The 18,468-nt window shown below is 37.9% G+C and overlaps 4 protein-coding genes across 6 annotated transcripts in view; 3 read left to right on the plus strand and 1 right to left on the minus strand.

Annotated features, from left to right (window-relative positions):
* Window positions 1-1,988: 1,988 nt before the first annotated feature.
* The window catches only part of LOC114525481 (proprotein convertase subtilisin/kexin type 7-like), a 30,885-nt gene continuing 14,405 nt past the window's right edge, over window positions 1,989-18,468 (minus strand). The window contains exon 20 of one of the 2 annotated variants that reach the window (XM_028546850.1): window positions 1,989-2,588. The gene's annotated coding sequence lies outside the window, so the exon portion shown is untranslated. Of the gene's footprint in view, window positions 2,589-17,504; window positions 17,524-18,468 lie in introns of those variants that run through there. The other variant, XM_028546851.1, reaches the window with a different exon arrangement.
* LOC114525487 (synapse differentiation-inducing gene protein 1-like) lies at window positions 6,664-8,319 on the plus strand. The gene is made up of 3 exons (XM_028546860.1): window positions 6,664-6,966; window positions 7,363-7,476; window positions 7,949-8,319. Exons 1-3 carry the CDS (start codon window positions 6,820-6,822, stop codon window positions 8,111-8,113), a joined length of 426 nt encoding a protein of 141 aa, XP_028402661.1. The 5' UTR covers window positions 6,664-6,819; the 3' UTR covers window positions 8,114-8,319.
* LOC114525486 (polyribonucleotide nucleotidyltransferase-like) lies at window positions 9,387-10,379 on the plus strand. The gene has a single exon (XM_028546859.1). It carries the CDS (start codon window positions 9,765-9,767, stop codon window positions 10,314-10,316), a length of 552 nt encoding a protein of 183 aa, XP_028402660.1. The 5' UTR covers window positions 9,387-9,764; the 3' UTR covers window positions 10,317-10,379.
* Window positions 11,380-16,395, plus strand: LOC114525482 (putative transmembrane protein DDB_G0267530). Of its 2 annotated transcripts, XR_003687197.1 has the most exons (7): window positions 11,380-11,684; window positions 11,964-12,443; window positions 12,513-12,632; window positions 13,203-14,180; window positions 14,818-15,385; window positions 15,473-15,598; window positions 16,013-16,395. XR_003687197.1 is itself a non-coding variant. In XM_028546852.1 (4 exons), exons 2-4 carry the CDS (start codon window positions 14,918-14,920, stop codon window positions 16,136-16,138), a joined length of 720 nt encoding a protein of 239 aa, XP_028402653.1. In that variant the 5' UTR covers window positions 13,409-14,180; window positions 14,818-14,917; the 3' UTR covers window positions 16,139-16,395. The 2 variants fall into 2 exon arrangements, 1 of the variants encoding a protein (XP_028402653.1); XM_028546852.1 differs by lacking the exons at window positions 11,380-11,684; window positions 11,964-12,443; window positions 12,513-12,632 and having other exon boundaries at window positions 13,409-14,180.

Here is an 18,468-nt window from a genome sequence, read left to right on the forward strand (position 1 = left end):
TTGTTGAGTACAACTATTGAACAGAGCAGCGAGCTACTGCAAGCGAATAAAACATTTTGTGGTAAGTTAAAACGGTTAAGGATTCATCAATCTTTACTGTTGGATTGAAACTGTGGATTGATTGACGAACAAGCCCGCTCAAGCTATGAATCGGTTTTCATTTGTATTTTGCTTACTCGTTGATAGCAAAAAGTATAGCTTAGGAAGATGAGAGTCGTACTTAAGTTCGCGACCTCGTTTTAAGACAAACCCTCATGGTTGAGTGGCGACATAAAATAATAACAATCTCGTTCCCTAAGAACGCTAACCACTGGTGCTATGAAAGAGCAGTTGTGCAAATGAAAATTAAAGAAAAAAATGAGTAATGTCGGCACATCAAAATAATGAGGCAACAAAATGCATGAACATTTTATGATATTCTATAGAAAAAGAGGTCGCTGATAAACTCTTACTTTGTGGTATATTAAAGATTTTCTCGTCATATTCCCATTTCGTGTAGTTATCGTAATCGATAATGTATCTATCGTAGTATGACGTCAGCAAAGTGTCATATCCAACCATTTCATAGCGAACTGGTGCAGGAGGATTCTTATTCTCCACCCAGTATGTATAAACATTATTACGACCCAACATATTGTATTCGTACCGCCATTTTGTGCAGAATTTCCCTCTTATCCGCTCGTCCCCGATATGCTACAAAACCAAAATTTACAATTTCAAAACAACCTGAAAAGCAAGACCTTGTACGTGCTTGGGCTGTAGTCGTGTTCACTCAGACAGTTCACTCTTTGGCTGCATGTTAGCAAACTTTAGCATCTTACACAACGAAGAAAGCAATATTATTGAATACTGCATAACGAAAATACCGAAACAAATTTATTGAAAATTTCTCATAGGTATACGCATGCGCATAGCTAGATTCCAAATATCCCGCAATCAATGCGACGGGGTCATTACACAAATACTGAGTTGAGAGTTAATTCCAGTAACGCCATACCGGCGGCCTACTTTAGTATTTTACTCATTAAACTCGTACTCAAACTAGTGTATAGTGTACGAGGGAATTTTTTATGGGCCTCGTGTTATTGTCAGTGACAACGAGGCTCGGTTTTACAATAAAAATAAAGTAGATTAGGTTGAATCACAAGTTCGCTCAAGGGGAGCGCAATATCATACGAATATTCGATTAAATAAGGGGACCTTGACCGGGTGAAGATTGTGTAAAAGTTTGTTGAAACATACTTTAGAATACATCATTTGGTAGGGTAGAAATTGTGCCTGCAATTGTGATTAAAAATACAGTTGAATCGTACCTGAAACTTGTCTAAACTGCCCTTAAATGGCCAAGACCATTTCGCTGGCAGAATACTTTGTGCTGTTATTTTTGCTCCGGGTTTGCTATGCTTTTTCCAACAACCGATTGAGTGCGTCTTTTTTATAGAGTCATATTTAGGAACAACCTTCACAAGCAAACCAAGGCGGCCATTTTGGTAGGTTTTCACATCACCTGCAAAAGAAAGATATTTAGTGATATGTTTTCTTTTGGCATTAAGACTGCGTTGCAGTAGCATGGAAGAAATCAGTAATGCCGGGTTTGTTCACCCGATCAAATTTAGCAAAACCACTCCTAATGGATATTGTAGTCTATTGACTTTCTGCAGCACATCGTGTTGGTTGTTTTGAAGTCTATCGATGCAGCACATCGTCAACAGCAAACGCGGTACTGCTTTTAGCAAGAAAACAGAGTACATTGCATACGCCAGACGTGAATTGGATCCGACAACATTGGATCTTGCAAACAAACCTGCGGATCTTGTGATACAACATGATAGACACGTGCAAATATTATATAAATGTACACAATTTCAGATACCTCCATAGTAATCGATTCTACTCTTGTTGTGTTTCTTGTTGTACCACACTTCTATTGGCTCATTCAAGCCACTCGCCATCAACCGGAGAAATCCCTTCACGTGGTATGACTTGTAGAACTTGAAGTCACTGAGCTTCGGGGGAGTTTTGTCGAGATTCGTCGTTGCTGCAGCATTCTGATCTTGCGACGGCATCAGAAGATAGCCGGATGCATTTTTGAAAAAGCTCGCAAATTTTCCGTAACTCAGAGCTATAACGGTCACCGTTAGGCAAAAGCCTAAGATTATTATCATCTGGTAACAAAAACGCATCACAAAATTCATGTTAAATGCGCGTCAAACATTTAATAACTTCTCATAACATTCTAGTAGACCACGCTACTATATCCCCGGACGAGTTCGCGGTTAACTCAGTTGTTATGCGATTTCACCACTTCTGACAAAAACACAACCATTTCTTCTCGATTATTCCTGTATTGAATATCAACAAACGGCAATATTCATTCACTCTCATGTTCTCATTTATTTGTCTTGATACTGTTTGTCGACTCGGACACGTAACGTTGAAAGATGCATCAGTTTATTAAAATCTATATAGAGGCAGGTTGAAGCCCACTTTAATCAGTCATAGATACAGGTGGTTATTGTTTTCGTTGTCAAGGTTGACTGATCAGGGAAGTACGTTAGGTAGACATTCACTATAGCCATCCTTCAAATCTGTTAATATTGAAAATATTGACTGTATATAAAGCGAATTAAAAAATGCCTATGCTGAAAAGTCAGGTTGTACAGGCAACGCGAAAATGTGGTGCATCAAATGTATGTTTAGACCATGTAGTGCAATCTACGATATTTCAATCAATCGATCAGTCAACTGATGATATAGACTATATAGTCAAATTGATGATCATTGCAAGACACGCGATAAATGTAGGATTTGCGGCTGACTATATATACATTCACGTAATAGATCAGTGCTGAAAACGAGGGCTATCAACGTTCGTAGGCCATTGCACGCGCTTTGAAAACCAGATCGCGAGCAAGCCCGGCTTCCTCTGCGCTAGTCTTTGACTTCGGAAGGAAATTAATCAATGAAGAGACTATGTACAGTGTGAATATCGATATGCCATCTCTCTGAATCAGATAAAGGCGCAGCCACGCTGATGGCCATGGTTATAATAGAAGGTATACCTCCAATGAATGCATTCAAATAATTATAATTCAACCCCACTCATTCAATAATTACCGTATACCATCGAGAAGCCTTCAGAGAGCGAAAAACAAAAAATGTACTCCCATGCACGCAAGCTTTGTTGCTTTCGCGGGTTCCGCTTTCTCCTGGAAAACAGTTTTCCGTGTATTTGGAATAAGCATATAGTACGAATATTTCACATTGGATGGCCCCAATTTAGAGTCAATCACGCACCAATTACAGAAGCGGAAGGAACCCTTTACAGCGCTGAAACCCGCGTAACTGACGCAACGTGGGGGAATCATGACAAAAATTTAACAAAGAATCCTTTGAAACGCAGTAAACATGCGTGCTTGTTGTCTTTTAAACGTTTAGGAGTTGGCCAAAAACCAACCTAATTCAGCCAAAATTTTTATTTGATCAATTTATCTATATTTCAATGACCCTTAGACATAGGACAAAGAATCACACCTGATTACCAAATATCATAAATTAAGTGCAAAACATGCGTGTTCTTCGTTTTTGTTCATACATGCAAGCATCTGTGAAAGACCAACGGGTATAGCTAATAAGATTGAATACATCTAGCTATTGCCAGATATATCGCTTCGCAAAGGTAGGTATATCTAAAAGATGTATATGGCTTCTATAAAAAACACTTTTAAAGGAAAATTCGCACTCAGAGTTGAAGGTTTAAAGTTTTAAGCGAGCAATATTCATTAAATTTGCCGTAAATGATAAGGATCGGTGATTTAACCAGATCGGCAAAATGCAACTTTGCAAACATCAATATATGCATGGTGTAACCTTTTCTCTTGTGCTTTCTATAGAATATCTCGACATTTGATAAAATGGAAACCTCGGTATCAGTTGACGCAAATCCACAGGCCTATCCAAAAGAGGAGCCGAAATATTCGACAGGGCACGAGAACGCAACGAGCTTCGGTCTTCGAGCAAATGATGCTCCACCAGTCTACGAAGCAAACGTACACCAACCACAACACATGAATCCACATATGATTCCCTACACCCAACAGCAAACTGGTCAGACGATAGTGCTTGTGGTAAGTAATCTCGAGATTACAACTCGGGCAAAACGGGTGAAGCTGCATGGGCTGCCATTGTAACCAGGGTCCCTGCTGAAAAAGTCGTAGTGTTTTCAGTCTAAAAGTTTATTCTAAACTATACAGCCGTATATATAAACGTATAAAGAACGCAACTATCCAAACGTTAACCTTCGTTTAAATGGACGGTATATTCGTAGTCTCAAATGACTTCCAAGTTACCTTAACTTGGCATTATACTTTTAGTTTGATAAGCGTCAGTGCTATCTGGATATCTCGTTGACCACAATTAACTTTGTATATGTCTGAAGTGCTTATAGCGCAAAAGTTCCTCTCCATCAGGCCAAGCAAAACGTTTGGCCGTTTTTATGCAGAGTATATATTATACAGTGGATTCCACAAGATTGTATAGAAGAAGAGTGTGATATGACTTTTTTATAATCTAGCAACCTCCAGCTGTGACATCAACTAATATCAACACATGGTTAGTCGTATCCATTTTTTCTTGCATTTGCTGTTTTCCCCCAACGGGGATACTGGCCATCGTGATGTCTTGTTTGGTGAGTATCTTGATTGTCCCACATTCGGAATTTCATGCATGACTTCTCTCAAAAGCCCTCGATACAGTGTCGCGACCATGCACATGACCTATATAGTATATATGGTTGCTATATAGGGTCACTATATACATGCAGCAAGTTTTGGAGATAGGGATCAGTATAACCTTAATCAACGAGGGTCTTTATTTTTCTCATTCTGTCGTGTCATGCGTTTAGGCTGATTCCAGTTTGACCGATGGTGATTATGAACAAGCGAGAAGATATTCTACGTGGGCAAAACATCTGGGTATTGCCTCGATCGTTTGTGGTGTTACCTTATTGATGATTATTATCATTTCCTCGGCTGCCCAAGGGTGATTAATCAGGAGGCCATGCACAGGCAGCACTTGCAGACAAAAATAAAGTAGTTATATAATAACTTATTATAATAAATATGATACCAATTGAAATAGTTTGCGTGCAATATATAATATATACATCACTTGGCGTTTACATCATGCATGCATGAAGACAATCCAAAGTAGCTATATATTGATATATGTATATAATTATACTATATTTTTAATAAAAATTTATACTTGAAATCACCAATGCAGGCCGTTTACTATAGAACTGAGAAAACGTTCATTTTTTGGAATAAAGTCAATTCTATTTCACTTACAATATCTATATAGAATACAACGCATACCCGGCTTTCTATATCATACAAAACCTCTTAAAAATATAATAATTTAAAATTATCAATTAAATTATTATAATAATAGTGATATATACTTTATAAGTCTTCGGGCCTTAGCGTAAAACTGTTTTCGACCTTTCTAATTTTCTAAACAACCGCTGTTCCAGACAGAAAACCCTTTGTTGTGTGTTTCTTAGCCGAAAATAAATCAGAAATTTGTTGCGTAAATTTTTAATAGCATCTTTGCTGTAAGATAATCTGATCGCGTACAAAAAGAACTAAAGGATAATATCTTTGTAGTTTGTGCCAGGTCAAAAATATTTATAAATTATTAAAGCCTTATGCCTTCGGCCACACGCTTTAGTTTATTGATGCAGTATATATTTCGTTTACCACGAACGATTTTGCTTGGCACATATCCGGAAAAGGTATTTCCATGAAAAAAGTTAATCTTGCTTCCACGAAATAGGCCGGAAACACAACAGAGAGCTTCAGCGTTTTAATTGCTGGCGTTGAAGTATAGGAAATATGATGCAAAAATTGACAAGCACAGTTGAAGCAAAACACGCAAGTAAGAAAATCAATCCAAATGCATGAAAAAGTCACGCGGCTGCAGTTCGAAACAAGACAAAACGCAAAACTTCGGCAGAATTATTGTATACAATATCTTTTTTCTCAAGTCAATAAGTTAATCGATATATCGACACTTGCTTTGTAAGACAAGCAATTACATCCCACGCACCTAATCTATTTAGGCAAAATACGCATGATATACGTACGTGAATGCCATACTTAGGTCGGCTTCAGCGCCTCTCCGACTGAAGCTGACAACGGTTGTCAACACATGCTCTGAAGCAGGCAATTTGCATGCATCTTCATTTTTCTCGGTATTTAGCCAAAGACAGTATAAAAGTCTTGAAGGAAACACATCACACAGTTTAATCCAACTAAACCAAGGTGCACGAATCGTTGAAAGAAACCTTCGACAATTTTTACACCACAATCAAGAGCAAAATTAAATCTCCTCTCTATATACGGCAAAAACTAGTTGTCTGCAAGAGAAACTTACTCCAGACAAAGTAGAGCTGTCAGTTCACTAAAACTCGTTTTCTACTTTTCATTTGATAACAGGTAAGTCGTTCTGTATGTATTTATAACTGTCAATACGTTTTAAACATTGTTCAACTTTGATTCAGTATATGAAATAAGCTCAACTACGTCGTGGAAAAACTATAGAGCAGGCTTAATGATTAATTAATGATTAATTTCATCGTTAGGAAAGGACAATGTTGTGCAGACTTCTATAATCGTAGTTCAAATTTTAGTTACCAGTTCAATTTATGCAGTCAAACATCAGTTCTATACTTTATACGTATATGTGCACTTCTTATTATAGGCAGTCGGAGAAATATACACAGCTAACATAAAGTATATACTTATTGACAGATATAACATGAACCATCCCAGATCTTACGAAATGAACAGCGGTAAACCGCATACGAGTTACGAGCAAAGACCGCCTGCCGGGGGAGTATTGCAGCCTCACGTGATTCCGTACACACAGACACAACAACCAACTGGTCAAACGGTGGTTGTAGTGGTACGTATATCAGCTATACATTAAATTTGTTGCTTTCAACTGAGCTATATATGATCTTTTTAACATTCTGGACGGTGAATAACAATCAGATGTAAATATAAACGTTGTAAATTATGCATAATATATGCTTTAGTGTGATTGTAATAGTATATATAGTGACATGATTTGTAAACATGTAATGTCAATATATTCCATGCATGTATATAGATAGTAACCCACTTTTTAAACCATCTGATCTATTATGCATTAATGGTTTAAATTTTCATTTCTTTATATATTTCCCCAAGGCCTCTCAGCCAATATGCACGCCTTGTAAACTTGACAGTGTATGCAGTATAAATGTGTCATAATGGCCTCAATATTTCAAAATTTGTACGTCTTTCTTTGTCCTCATAGCCCTCCCACGCAGTGGCCGCAAACTATGTCCAAGACTACATGGGTTTATCAATATGTTCCTGTCTTTTTTGCTTTTGGCCACTCGGATTAATCGCCATTGTCATGTCTTGCTTGGTGAGGATAAAAATTTTGTACTCATTCTTAAATCTTTATGGCATATTTGAAAACCGCGCGCCCCCACATCCAATATTCTTGGCTTCGAGCAAAGTCAGGTACCAGAGATCTTCGCGCTAAATTCCGCTAATATTTTAGCCAATCAGCGCCCAAAAGGGTTGTTAAAATATAGAAATCCATTCTGCAGTATTTAATCAATTATATCTTTTGTTACTCTTTTTGTTACTCTAAAATTTTGTAATTATGTGAAGTCGATAAAAGTATATTTCAAGAGATATTAAGTTGTTTCAACCGCGCGAAATGGATTTTTCTTTGAAAACTAGTCCCATGCAATCCTTTTCCGCCATTTCATATATCCTGGTAAAAGTACGAAGTAAAATACACGAGCATTGTTTAAAAAAATCCAACAATCATTTAATCCACAGTCATTTTTGAATCGCTCTGCAAATCTAAAATTCCTCCTCTTTTTAAGGTTGGACCAAGCAGGAACGAGGGAGATTTTCATTCAGCAAAGCAGTATTCAAAATGGGCAAAATATTTGTCGATTGCCTCAATTATAGTGGGCCTTATTTTAATTATTACTGTGATTGTTATCGTGGTTGCTTCGGGTTCAACCGCCAATACCCGGAAAAATTAACAAGATATATCACGAACGTCGTACGCAAGACTGCAACCGGTCAAAACGACACTGTCGAAATGTTGTTAGATGGAAAGCTTTTAAGATGTGTTATAGCTAACTACACCACAAATTCTGTCGTGCAAAAAAAAAATTAAAAACACGCCATTATTCCACTGCAGACTGCACTGCAAGCTTTGGCAATGAATGTTGTAATATAACCCATATTTGTGTGTAAATTTATATATAGATATATATATTAAAATATATAAACTGAAACCTTCTTTGATTTGCGTGTCATTCGTGTGGTCTCGGTACTAGATGTGTATGCATTTGCTGTTATCTCGGTTGATTTTCAATTCAAAGCATGTTCAAATAAATCAGTGTTATATTTTTCAATAATCGCTCTGTAAAACTGAAAACAATCACAAACTAGTCGAGAAATAAAATCAAATAAACTTAGCACAGAAATGACAGAATATCGCGACAAGTGCATGCATGAACTGAACAAACATGATTTCCGGTTTTATATACACGAAAAAGACCGGCTACCGGTGTTCCAATTTTAATCACGTGACGCTATGTACTAAAATGACGGCGAATAACCAGGCCCGAAGTTGAAATCAAAGACGAATGATAGAAGATATTCATATATAGTTGGGATATATTTTTGGGAGATAAACTGAAATCATTCTAAGAGAGGTAAGTTTCTTAATCTTAAGTACGTTCATGTTAAGCTGGGGATGCATGGTAACATGCATGACTCTTGAAAGATGATGTGCATTATATACTTCCGCGATTCAAAGCACTTTGAAACGACCGGATTCGGGAATTATTATTCTATCCCTGTACAAAAGTAAGAAATATTGTAAGACTTACGGCGCATAAAAGCAACCTAAAGTTCATAAATTCTATGCAGTCAAATTATGCAATGTATATATATATTTATTTATTTTCTGTATTCAAAACAATGTGGATTATATTTATATTCTCTGGTTGAAAATATTTATTGTTTACGAGCTTTCGGGTGCCAGACTGCAGCCTTCAACGGGTAGATGTAAAATACAATGACTATAAAGACAATATGAGATAATGACTATAAAGAGATAATTAACTGTCCCACTTAATTATCTCTTTGTCACTGTAATTATAGATAAGCATAGGCGTATGGTTTGTAATTGTAAACCATATCGTCTTTATAGTCATTGTATTTTACATCTACCCGTTGAAGGCTGCAGTCTGGCAGCCGAAAGCTCGTAAACAATAAATATTTTCAACCAGAGAACGTCTCAAGTAATCAATATGTTCAATCCTGGTCGCACTTCCAGCATATTTAATTTACATGCACGTTTACTTCAAATATGCTATTTTATCACAAGATAAATCTATTTACCATTGTATAAATGACCATTCCCCTATTAAACTAAATGCTAAACCCAGGAAAATTCTTCATATTTTACAATATTCGCTTATATTCTTTACGGGCATCTTACAATATTTACAAAGACGTACAACGATTTCTTGCTGGAAATGGAAAAGCCACCACCGTACAGTCCAGAAAGTCAAGAGACCCCACATCAAGAATACACCCCATCTTCTAACACCAGTTACCAGCAATTACCGCCTGATGCCCCACAACTACAGGCTGGGGATCTATTAAAAAAAACTGATTATGGAAGCACTGGGTATACACCACAAGAACAAAGCTCTCCACCTTCATCTTCCACAAGTTCTTCACAGGGTGAAGGATATCAACAGCAAGGACTGGGATATCAACCGCAAGGACAGGGATATCAACCGCAAGGACAGGGTTATCAACAGCAAGGACAGGGATATCAACCACAAGGACAGGGATATCAACCGCAAGGACAGGGATATCAACCGCAAGGACAGGGATATCAACCGCAAGGACAGGGATATCAACCACAAGGACAGGGATATCAACCGCAAGGACAGGGATATCAACCGCAAGGACAGGGATATCAACCGCAAGGACAGGGATATCAACCGCAAGGACAGGGATATCAACCGCAAGGACAGGGATATCAACCACAAGGACAGGGATATCAACCACAAGGACAGGGATATCAATTCAAAGGACAGGAATATCAACCACAAGGACAGGGATATCAATTCAAAGGACAGGGTTATCAACACCAAGTTAATACTCAGCAACCCGGGGGGTACACCTCACAAAATATCAATTCTACAACAGTACACGTGACTCATGTGAGTGCATAGTAAAGAAATTGCTGTACCGAATTCCACAAAAATGATCGATTGATCAAGAATTGAGAAGTTGCTTCTTTCTTTTAGAATCCGCAACCGCGAATTGCAACCGGTGTTCCACCTGTTGTGAACACTCATTTGATTTTATCAATTTTTACCTGTGTTTGTTTTTGCTGGCCAATAGGAATTTTTGCTATCGCAAAATCGTCTGAGGTAAACGTGTTGCTTGTTGGAAAGATGGATAAAATTATTCACTCGATAGTCATTCTTTCAACCGGCGCTAAAAATCTTAGAAAGAGCTATAAAGCAAATATCAAATTTATAATTATTAAAAACTATTTCAACTAAGTTTAAAATCATAAAGTTAAATTTTTGCTATGCCAAAGGGTGAAGAATTTTTTAGCGTTTGAATCGAAATAATCGCTATCCAGTGGCTAACGTTATCCATCTTTCAAAGTTTGAACAACCGGTCCTTGTTTTCTGAATACTCACTTACGTTCATTGAGTATGGGAGATCTGAACGAAGCGAAATCTCGCCTGTGACGGGAAATCTCGCCTGTGATATGAAAACCACGGTCTGGTTTGTCTCATATGAACAGGTTCTAAGTGAGACACCGTTTTTTTGTTTTAAGGCACAAAGGCGTTTCATGGTTGGAGACTATGTCGGAGCGATGGCGTCAGCACGATCAGCGAGAAACCTGTCAATTGCGGCCATTATTTGCGGCCTGACAGCATATACATTTATCGTAGTAATTCGATTGACTATGTCTGAATGAATTCCACTTGCTAAATTTTTACGAATATTTGTCTTTCGAAAACTCATTGAGTTTTAATGAAATTTAATTTCGCAGTAATCGAGACATTTGAAAACATTTTTAGAGAAAAAATCACATCGAGATCAGTGGCCTGATTTTGAAGCCGAGATAATTTTGTAAGGTCGTTAACTCGATCTCGGATTTATGCATTTTTTAACAGTTGAAATATAATATTCATATTTGAATGCATTGATATGTAAATCCATCCAACTCGCCTTGACTTGAGTTTTGATTTATATTCAGTCGAGTTCCAATGTACGAATTCAGCTAAAATAATAAATCAAACGGGTGGTCAGGATCGAACATATAAGACCGCTTGCAACAATGTCAACATAGTCTGCATATACTTTCTGGGTATTATTACTCTGAATCATGTGACACAACACGGATATATACAAGGCCCGAGAATAAAATCAAAGTGAAGTGATCGAGGAGGATACTGTATTTATGGTTTTGAAATGTTCGTCGCAAATTTGTCTCATGAGAGATCATAGTATATACCAGAACGGAGAGACTAAAATTTAGTCACCATTGCTACTTTCTAAGAGGTAAGTATTGGAATTTTCACGTCGTCTTGCCATATACCATATTACTTCCGTGAATGAAAGCACACTGATATTTGCTCTCTAAGGCCCTGTTCATATGAGCCGGGCTGGCTAAGAATTTGCGGTCCGTTTATAACGTCAACCAGGATGAACAATTTGTGTTATTCTTGAAAACCAATAGTTTCTATGAAACCCGTCCAAAGCACATTTGCTTGCTTGTGCTAAAAGCGAAAAGCTAGGCTTTGTGCATTTTTTTCATTATGCGATTATCTGTCAATTCAGATCTTTGCATTTGGCGGAAAGAATGAATGCGTTATAATCAACTTTGAAGCAACTCACATACTTTGAGAACTGTCTCTCAAAACGGTGAATATTTCATCATTTTCTGACTGACAGTAAAAGATGGAAAAACCTCCGCAGTACAGCCCAAGTGAAGATCCCCACGAACAAGAATATGTTGGTAATGTAGCACCTCCTTACACCAGTCATCAACCACCCGAGAATCCAGGCTATCCCCCGGCAAACCAAGAGGCAGGAAACCAAGCACAGAGAGACTATGGAGCGACTGGGTACACACATCATGAACAAGACCATCTACCTCAGGATCCGAGATATTATCCCCAAGGACAAAGACATCCACTCCAAGATCCGGGGTATCAACCCCGAGGACAGGAATATCTACCTCAGAGAAATATTCAGCAATCTGTGGGATGTACTAATACTTCATCAGTACCTTATAGTCCATCAACGCCCTTGATCCAAGTAAGTGGATGGCCGGTGGTCCATTCCTCAATATTCCTATTAAAACGATCGTTGTATTCTTTGTTACAGAATCAAGCGCAATTTGCACCAGGTGCTTGGCCTATTATGGACAATCATATGGCTTTATCAATCATTAGCTGTTTCTTTTTCCCGCCAGTTGGCATCTTTGCTGTCTTGAAATCATCTCAGGTAAAACTGTAAGATGTTGGGTTCGCTTAAAAGGACATTTCATACCATGCATTTAAGTGGGACGCCTAGAGTCCTAATATCAGTCAAGTAATTGAGTTTGACAGATTTAAGAAGGCTGTTCCCCTGAAGGTTATGTTTGTCCACTGGCCCAGTAAACATCGACATCGACACTGAATGACCATAATTATCAATTATTGGACGAGGTCGAGCAAAATATCGTGATTTGTCGGTGGCGAGCAGATCAATTATTTGCCGATGCCGAAGGCAGAGGCAAATAATTGATCTGCGAGCCACCGACAAATCACGATATTTTGCGAGAACCGAGTTCAATAATTGTTTTATCATTCACCACTCAATTTTCAATTCATTCACCACTCAATTTTCAATTTTGAGTTCGTTTTATCGGACAGTTCGACAAAGCGAGTCGCCATTGTTTATAAAATTGACATTAATGCGCATGCTCAGAGTATTATTTGCAGCTGAGTATTATTTGCACGCAGTTAACTGCAGGTAAATTAACCAATCAAAATTGAGAATACTATAAAGTGAATGATAATCCGTTTTTATTAGACACAAAATCGTTACATGGCTGGGGACTATGCCGGAGCAGTGGCGTCAGCAAGAAAGGCAAAATACCTTGCACTTGTTGCCATTATTTGTGGCTTTATCGGCTATCTCAGTGGTATAATTTTATTGTCAATTATTGCGACGAGTGAAGAAGGGAGGCGACATCACGATAATCAGTTTTATGTAAATAATTAATAACCGCACAGTGAAGCATCACTTGACCCTTTACCATGCACATCGCCGGAGAAGGTATTCTCTTGGCAAATATAGACAAATGCCTACAATCAGTGACATTAAAATTTGGGACACTTGTATAGACAGAGTACATTTTTACGTGATCTTAGAAAATTAACTTGTAACCCCCCTCCCCCGTTTCAATGTTGCTTTTTCTGGTGAAAAAAATGTTGGCAAACAAATCCAAGGCAATGGCTTGCCCCGTGAAGGGTTTATTTCGGCATACAACATTGAAAAAGGGGGGGAGGGGGAAAATGTTGCTTTTCCAGGCTAAGCGGTCCAATATTTATGCCACTGATTGTAGTAAGCCAGGCGTAGAAATTATCAAATTTTCATACTGTTAAATGCCCAATTACTGCAATGTAAAGATAATCGTCATTCTATAAATAGTAGACTTGCTCTAACTTAATTCAAGATTCCTGCTTAGGAAATATCAGTGTTAAAATAAATATTTTTCAATAATCGCTCTGTAAAACTGAAAGCAATCACAAACTAATCGAGAAATAAAAGCAAATCAACTTAGCATAGAATATCGCGACAAGTGCAGGCATGCGTAAACAAACATGATTTCCGGTTTTATATACACGAAAAAGGCCCACCCGTTGTTCCAATTTTAATCATGTGACGCATGTTCAAAAATGAATACGAATAACCAGGCCCAAAGTTGAAATCAAAGACGAATGATAGAAGATATTCATATATAGTTGGGATATATTCTTGGGGGATAAACAGAAATTATTCTAAGAGGTAAGTTTCTTAATATTAAATATATGTTTAGGTTTAATAAGCTGGGGATGGTAACATGCATGACTCTTGAGTCTTGAAATATGATGACTGATGTGCATTAAATACTTCCGCGATTCAAAACACTTTGAAACGACCGGATTCAGGAATTATTATATTTACGGAATTTTATCACTGTACAAAAGTAAGAAGAATTGTAAAGACTTACGGAAGTATAACGTTGTTTCATGCAGTACATAAAAGCAACCTAAAGTTCATACATTTGACTAATTCTATGTAGTCAAATTATGCAATAATACACAGGCACGTATACTGTATCTAGCTGTATTCAACACAATGTGGATGATATTTACATATTTACTTCAAATATGGTATCTTATCACGAGATAAATCTATTTACCATTGTATAAATGACCATTCCCCTATTAAACTTAATGCTAAAACCAGGAAATTTCTTCACATTTTACAATATTCGCTTATATTCTTTACACTTTACAATATTTCGCCACCAAACTTTCCAATTTTACTCATTTTGTAAATAGTATCGACGAATTTCCCTCGTTCAGGCTTTAGTTTAATAGGGAAATGGCCCATTGCTTATCATCGCACCTTGATCACAAAGTGAGAATTTATTACTTAGGGCAAGTATAAAGACGTACAACGATTTCCGAAAGACGTACGACGATTTCCGAAAGACAAACGACGATTCCCGAAAGACGTACAACGATTTCTTGCTGGAAATGGAAAAGCCACCACCGTACAGTCCAGAAAGTCAAGAGACCCCACATCAAGAATATACCCCATCTTCTAACACCAGTTACCAGCAATTACCGCCTGATGCCCCACAACAACAGGCTGGGGATCTATTAAAAAAAACTGATTATGGAAGCACTGGGTATACACCACAAGAACAAAGCTCTCCACCTTCATCTTTCGCAAGTTCTTCACAAGGACAAGGATATCAACCCCAAGGACAAGGTTATCAACCACAAGGACAGGGTTATCAACCACAAGGACAGGGATATCAACCACAAGGACAGGGATATCAACCGCAAGGACAGGGTTATCAACCACAAGGACAAGGTTATCAACCCCAAGAACAGGGATATCAATTCAAAGGACAGGGATATCAACACCAAGTTAATACTCAGGAACCCGGGGGGTACACCTCACAAAATATCAATTCTACAACAGTACACGTGACTCAAGTAAGTGCATAGTAAAGAAATTGCTGTACCGAATTCCACAAAAATGATCGATTGATCAAAAATTGAGAAGTTGCTTCTTTCTTTTAGAATCCGCAACCGCAAATTGCAACCGGTGTTCCGCCTGTTGTGAACACTCATTTGATTTTATCAATCATTGCCTGTGTTTGTTTTAGCCCGCCAATAGGAATTTTTGCTATCCTAAAATCGTCTGAGGTAAACGTGTTGGTTGTTGGAAAAGTGGATAAAATTATTCACTCGATAGTCATTCTTTCAACCGGCGCTAAAAATCTTAGAAAGAGCTATAAAGCAAATATCAAATTTATAATTATTAAAACAATTTCAACTTCAAAATTATGAAGTTAAATTTTTCCTATGCCAAAAGGTGAAGAATTTTTCAGCGTTTGAAATAATCGCTATCCAGTGGCTAACTTTATCCATCTTCCGAGGTTCGAACAGCCGGTCCTTGTTTTCTAAAAGCTCACTTACGTTCAGTGAGTGGTAGATCTGAACGACGCGAGATCTCTTCTTTGACGGGCTCATATGAAAACATGAGGCCATGAAAACATGGGCTGGCTTGTCTCACATGAACATGTCCTAAGTATAAGACACAATTTTTTTTGTTTTAAGGCACAAAGGCGTTACATGGTTGGAGACTATGTCGGAGCGGTGGCATCGGCACGATCAGCAAGAAACCTGTCAATTGCGGCCATTATTTGCGGCCTGATTATAGTCATAATTATAGTCACTATCTGAATGAATTCCACGTGCTAAATTTTTACGTGTTATTTGAGCGTTTTCCCGCCAAAATACGTACGTGACCAAAAAAAAAATCTACTCTTAATGAAATTTAATTTGGCAGTAACGGAGACATTTGAAACATTTTTAGAGAAAAAATCACATCGAGATCAGTGGCCTATGATTTTGAAGCCGAGATAATTTTGTAAGGTCGTAAACTCGACCTCGGATTAATGTATTTTTTTCACAGTTGAAATATAATATTTATATTTGAATGCATGGATTTATAAATTCATCGAACTCTTGACCTCAGTCTTGATTTATATTCAGTCGAGTACCAATGTACGAATTCAGCTAAAATAATAAATCAAACGCGTGATCAGAATGGAACATATAAGACCGCTTGCAACAATGTCAACGTATTCTGTATACCTTCTGGGTATTATTACCCTGAATCATGTGACATAACACGGATATATACAAGGCCCGAGAATAAAATCAAAGTGAAGTGATCGAGGAGGATACTGTATTTATGGTTTTGAAATGTTCGTCGCAAATTTGTCTCATGAGAGATCATAGTATATACCAGAACGGAGAGACTAAAATTTAGTCACCATTGCTACCTTCTAAGAGGTAAGTATTGAAATTTTCACGTCGTCTTGTCATATACCATATTACTTCCGTGAATGAAAGCACACTGATATTTGCTCTCTAAGAATTTGCCGTAAGTTTATAACGTCAACCAGGATGAACAATTTGTGTTATTCTTGAAAACCAATAATTTCTATGAAACCCATCCAAAGCACATTTGCTTGCTTGTGCTAAAAGCGAAAAGCTAGGCTTTGTGTATTTTTTTCATAATGCGATTATCTGTCAATTTAGATCTTTGCATTTGGCGGAAACTGAATGAATGCGTTATAATCAACTTTGAAGCAACTCACATACTTTGAGAACTCTCTTTCAAAACGGTGAATATTTCTTCATTTTCTGACTGACAGTAAAAGATGGAAAAACCTCCGCAGTACAGCCCAAGTGAAGATCCCCACGAACAAGAATATGTTGGTAATGTAGCACCTCCTTACACCAGTCATCAACCACCCGAGAATCCAGGCTATCCCTCGGCAAACCAAGAGGCAGGAAACCAAGCACAGAGAGACTATGGAGCGACTGGGTACACACATCATGAACAAGACCATCCACCTCAGGATCCTCCGAGGTATTACCCCCAAGGACAAAGACATCCACTCCATGATCCGGGGTATCAACCCCGAGGACAGGAATATCTACCTCAGAGAAATATTCAGCAATCTGTGGAATATACTAATACTTCATCAGTACTTTATAGTCCATCAACGCCCTTGATCCAAGTAAGTGGATGGCCGGTGGTCCATTCCTCAATATTCCTATTAAAACGATCGTTGTATTCTTTGTTACAGAATCAAGCGCAATTTGCACCAGGTGCTTGGCCTATTATGGACAATCATATGGCTTTATCAATCATTAGCTGTTTCTTTTTCCTGCCAGTTGGCATCTTTGCTGTCTTGAAATCATCTCAGGTAAAACTGTAAGATGTTGGGTTCGCTTAAAAGGACATTTCATACCATGCATTTAAGTGGGACGCCTAGAGTCCTAACATCAGTCAAGTAATTGAGTTTGACAGATTTAAGAAGGCTGTTCCCCTAAAGGTTATGTTTGTCCACTGGCCCAGTAAACATCGACATCGACGACACTGAATGACCATAATCCGTTTTTATTAGACACAAAATCGTTACATGGCTGGGGATTACGCCGGAGCAGTGGCGTCAGCAAGAAAGGCAAAATACCTTGCACTTGTTGCCATTATTTGTGGCTTTATCGGCTATCTCAGTGGTATAATTTTATTGTCAATTATTGCGACGAGTGAAGAAGGGAGGCGACATCACGATAATCAGTTTTATGTAAATAATTAATAACCGCACAGTGAAGCATCACTTAACCCTGTACCATGCAGATCACCGGAGAAGGTATTCTCTTGGCAAATATAGACAAATGCCTAGCTAGGCCAGGCGTGAAAATAATTAAATTTTCATACTGTTAAGGGGCTGTTTACATGAGCCCGGTTACCCGAGATTCAACGAAGCGTGAGAGGACTTTGAGGTATTAAAATAAGTCTTTATGACACCAAACAAGCACATGCTATTCTTGTGGTGATTATTCGACGGCCAGGATCATGTTATCTGCTCATTTCAATACCTCAAAATCATCTCACGCTTCGTTGAATCTCGGGTAACCGGGCTCATGTAAATGCCCAATTACTGCAATGTAAAGATAATCGTCATTCTATAAATAGTAGACTTGCTCTAACTTAA

The sequence above is a fragment of the Dendronephthya gigantea genome, unplaced genomic scaffold, assembly GCF_004324835.1.
Source record: "Dendronephthya gigantea isolate DGI-Jeju-01 unplaced genomic scaffold, DenGig_1.0 000034F, whole genome shotgun sequence".
Lineage (NCBI taxonomy): Eukaryota > Metazoa > Cnidaria > Anthozoa > Malacalcyonacea > Nephtheidae > Dendronephthya > Dendronephthya gigantea.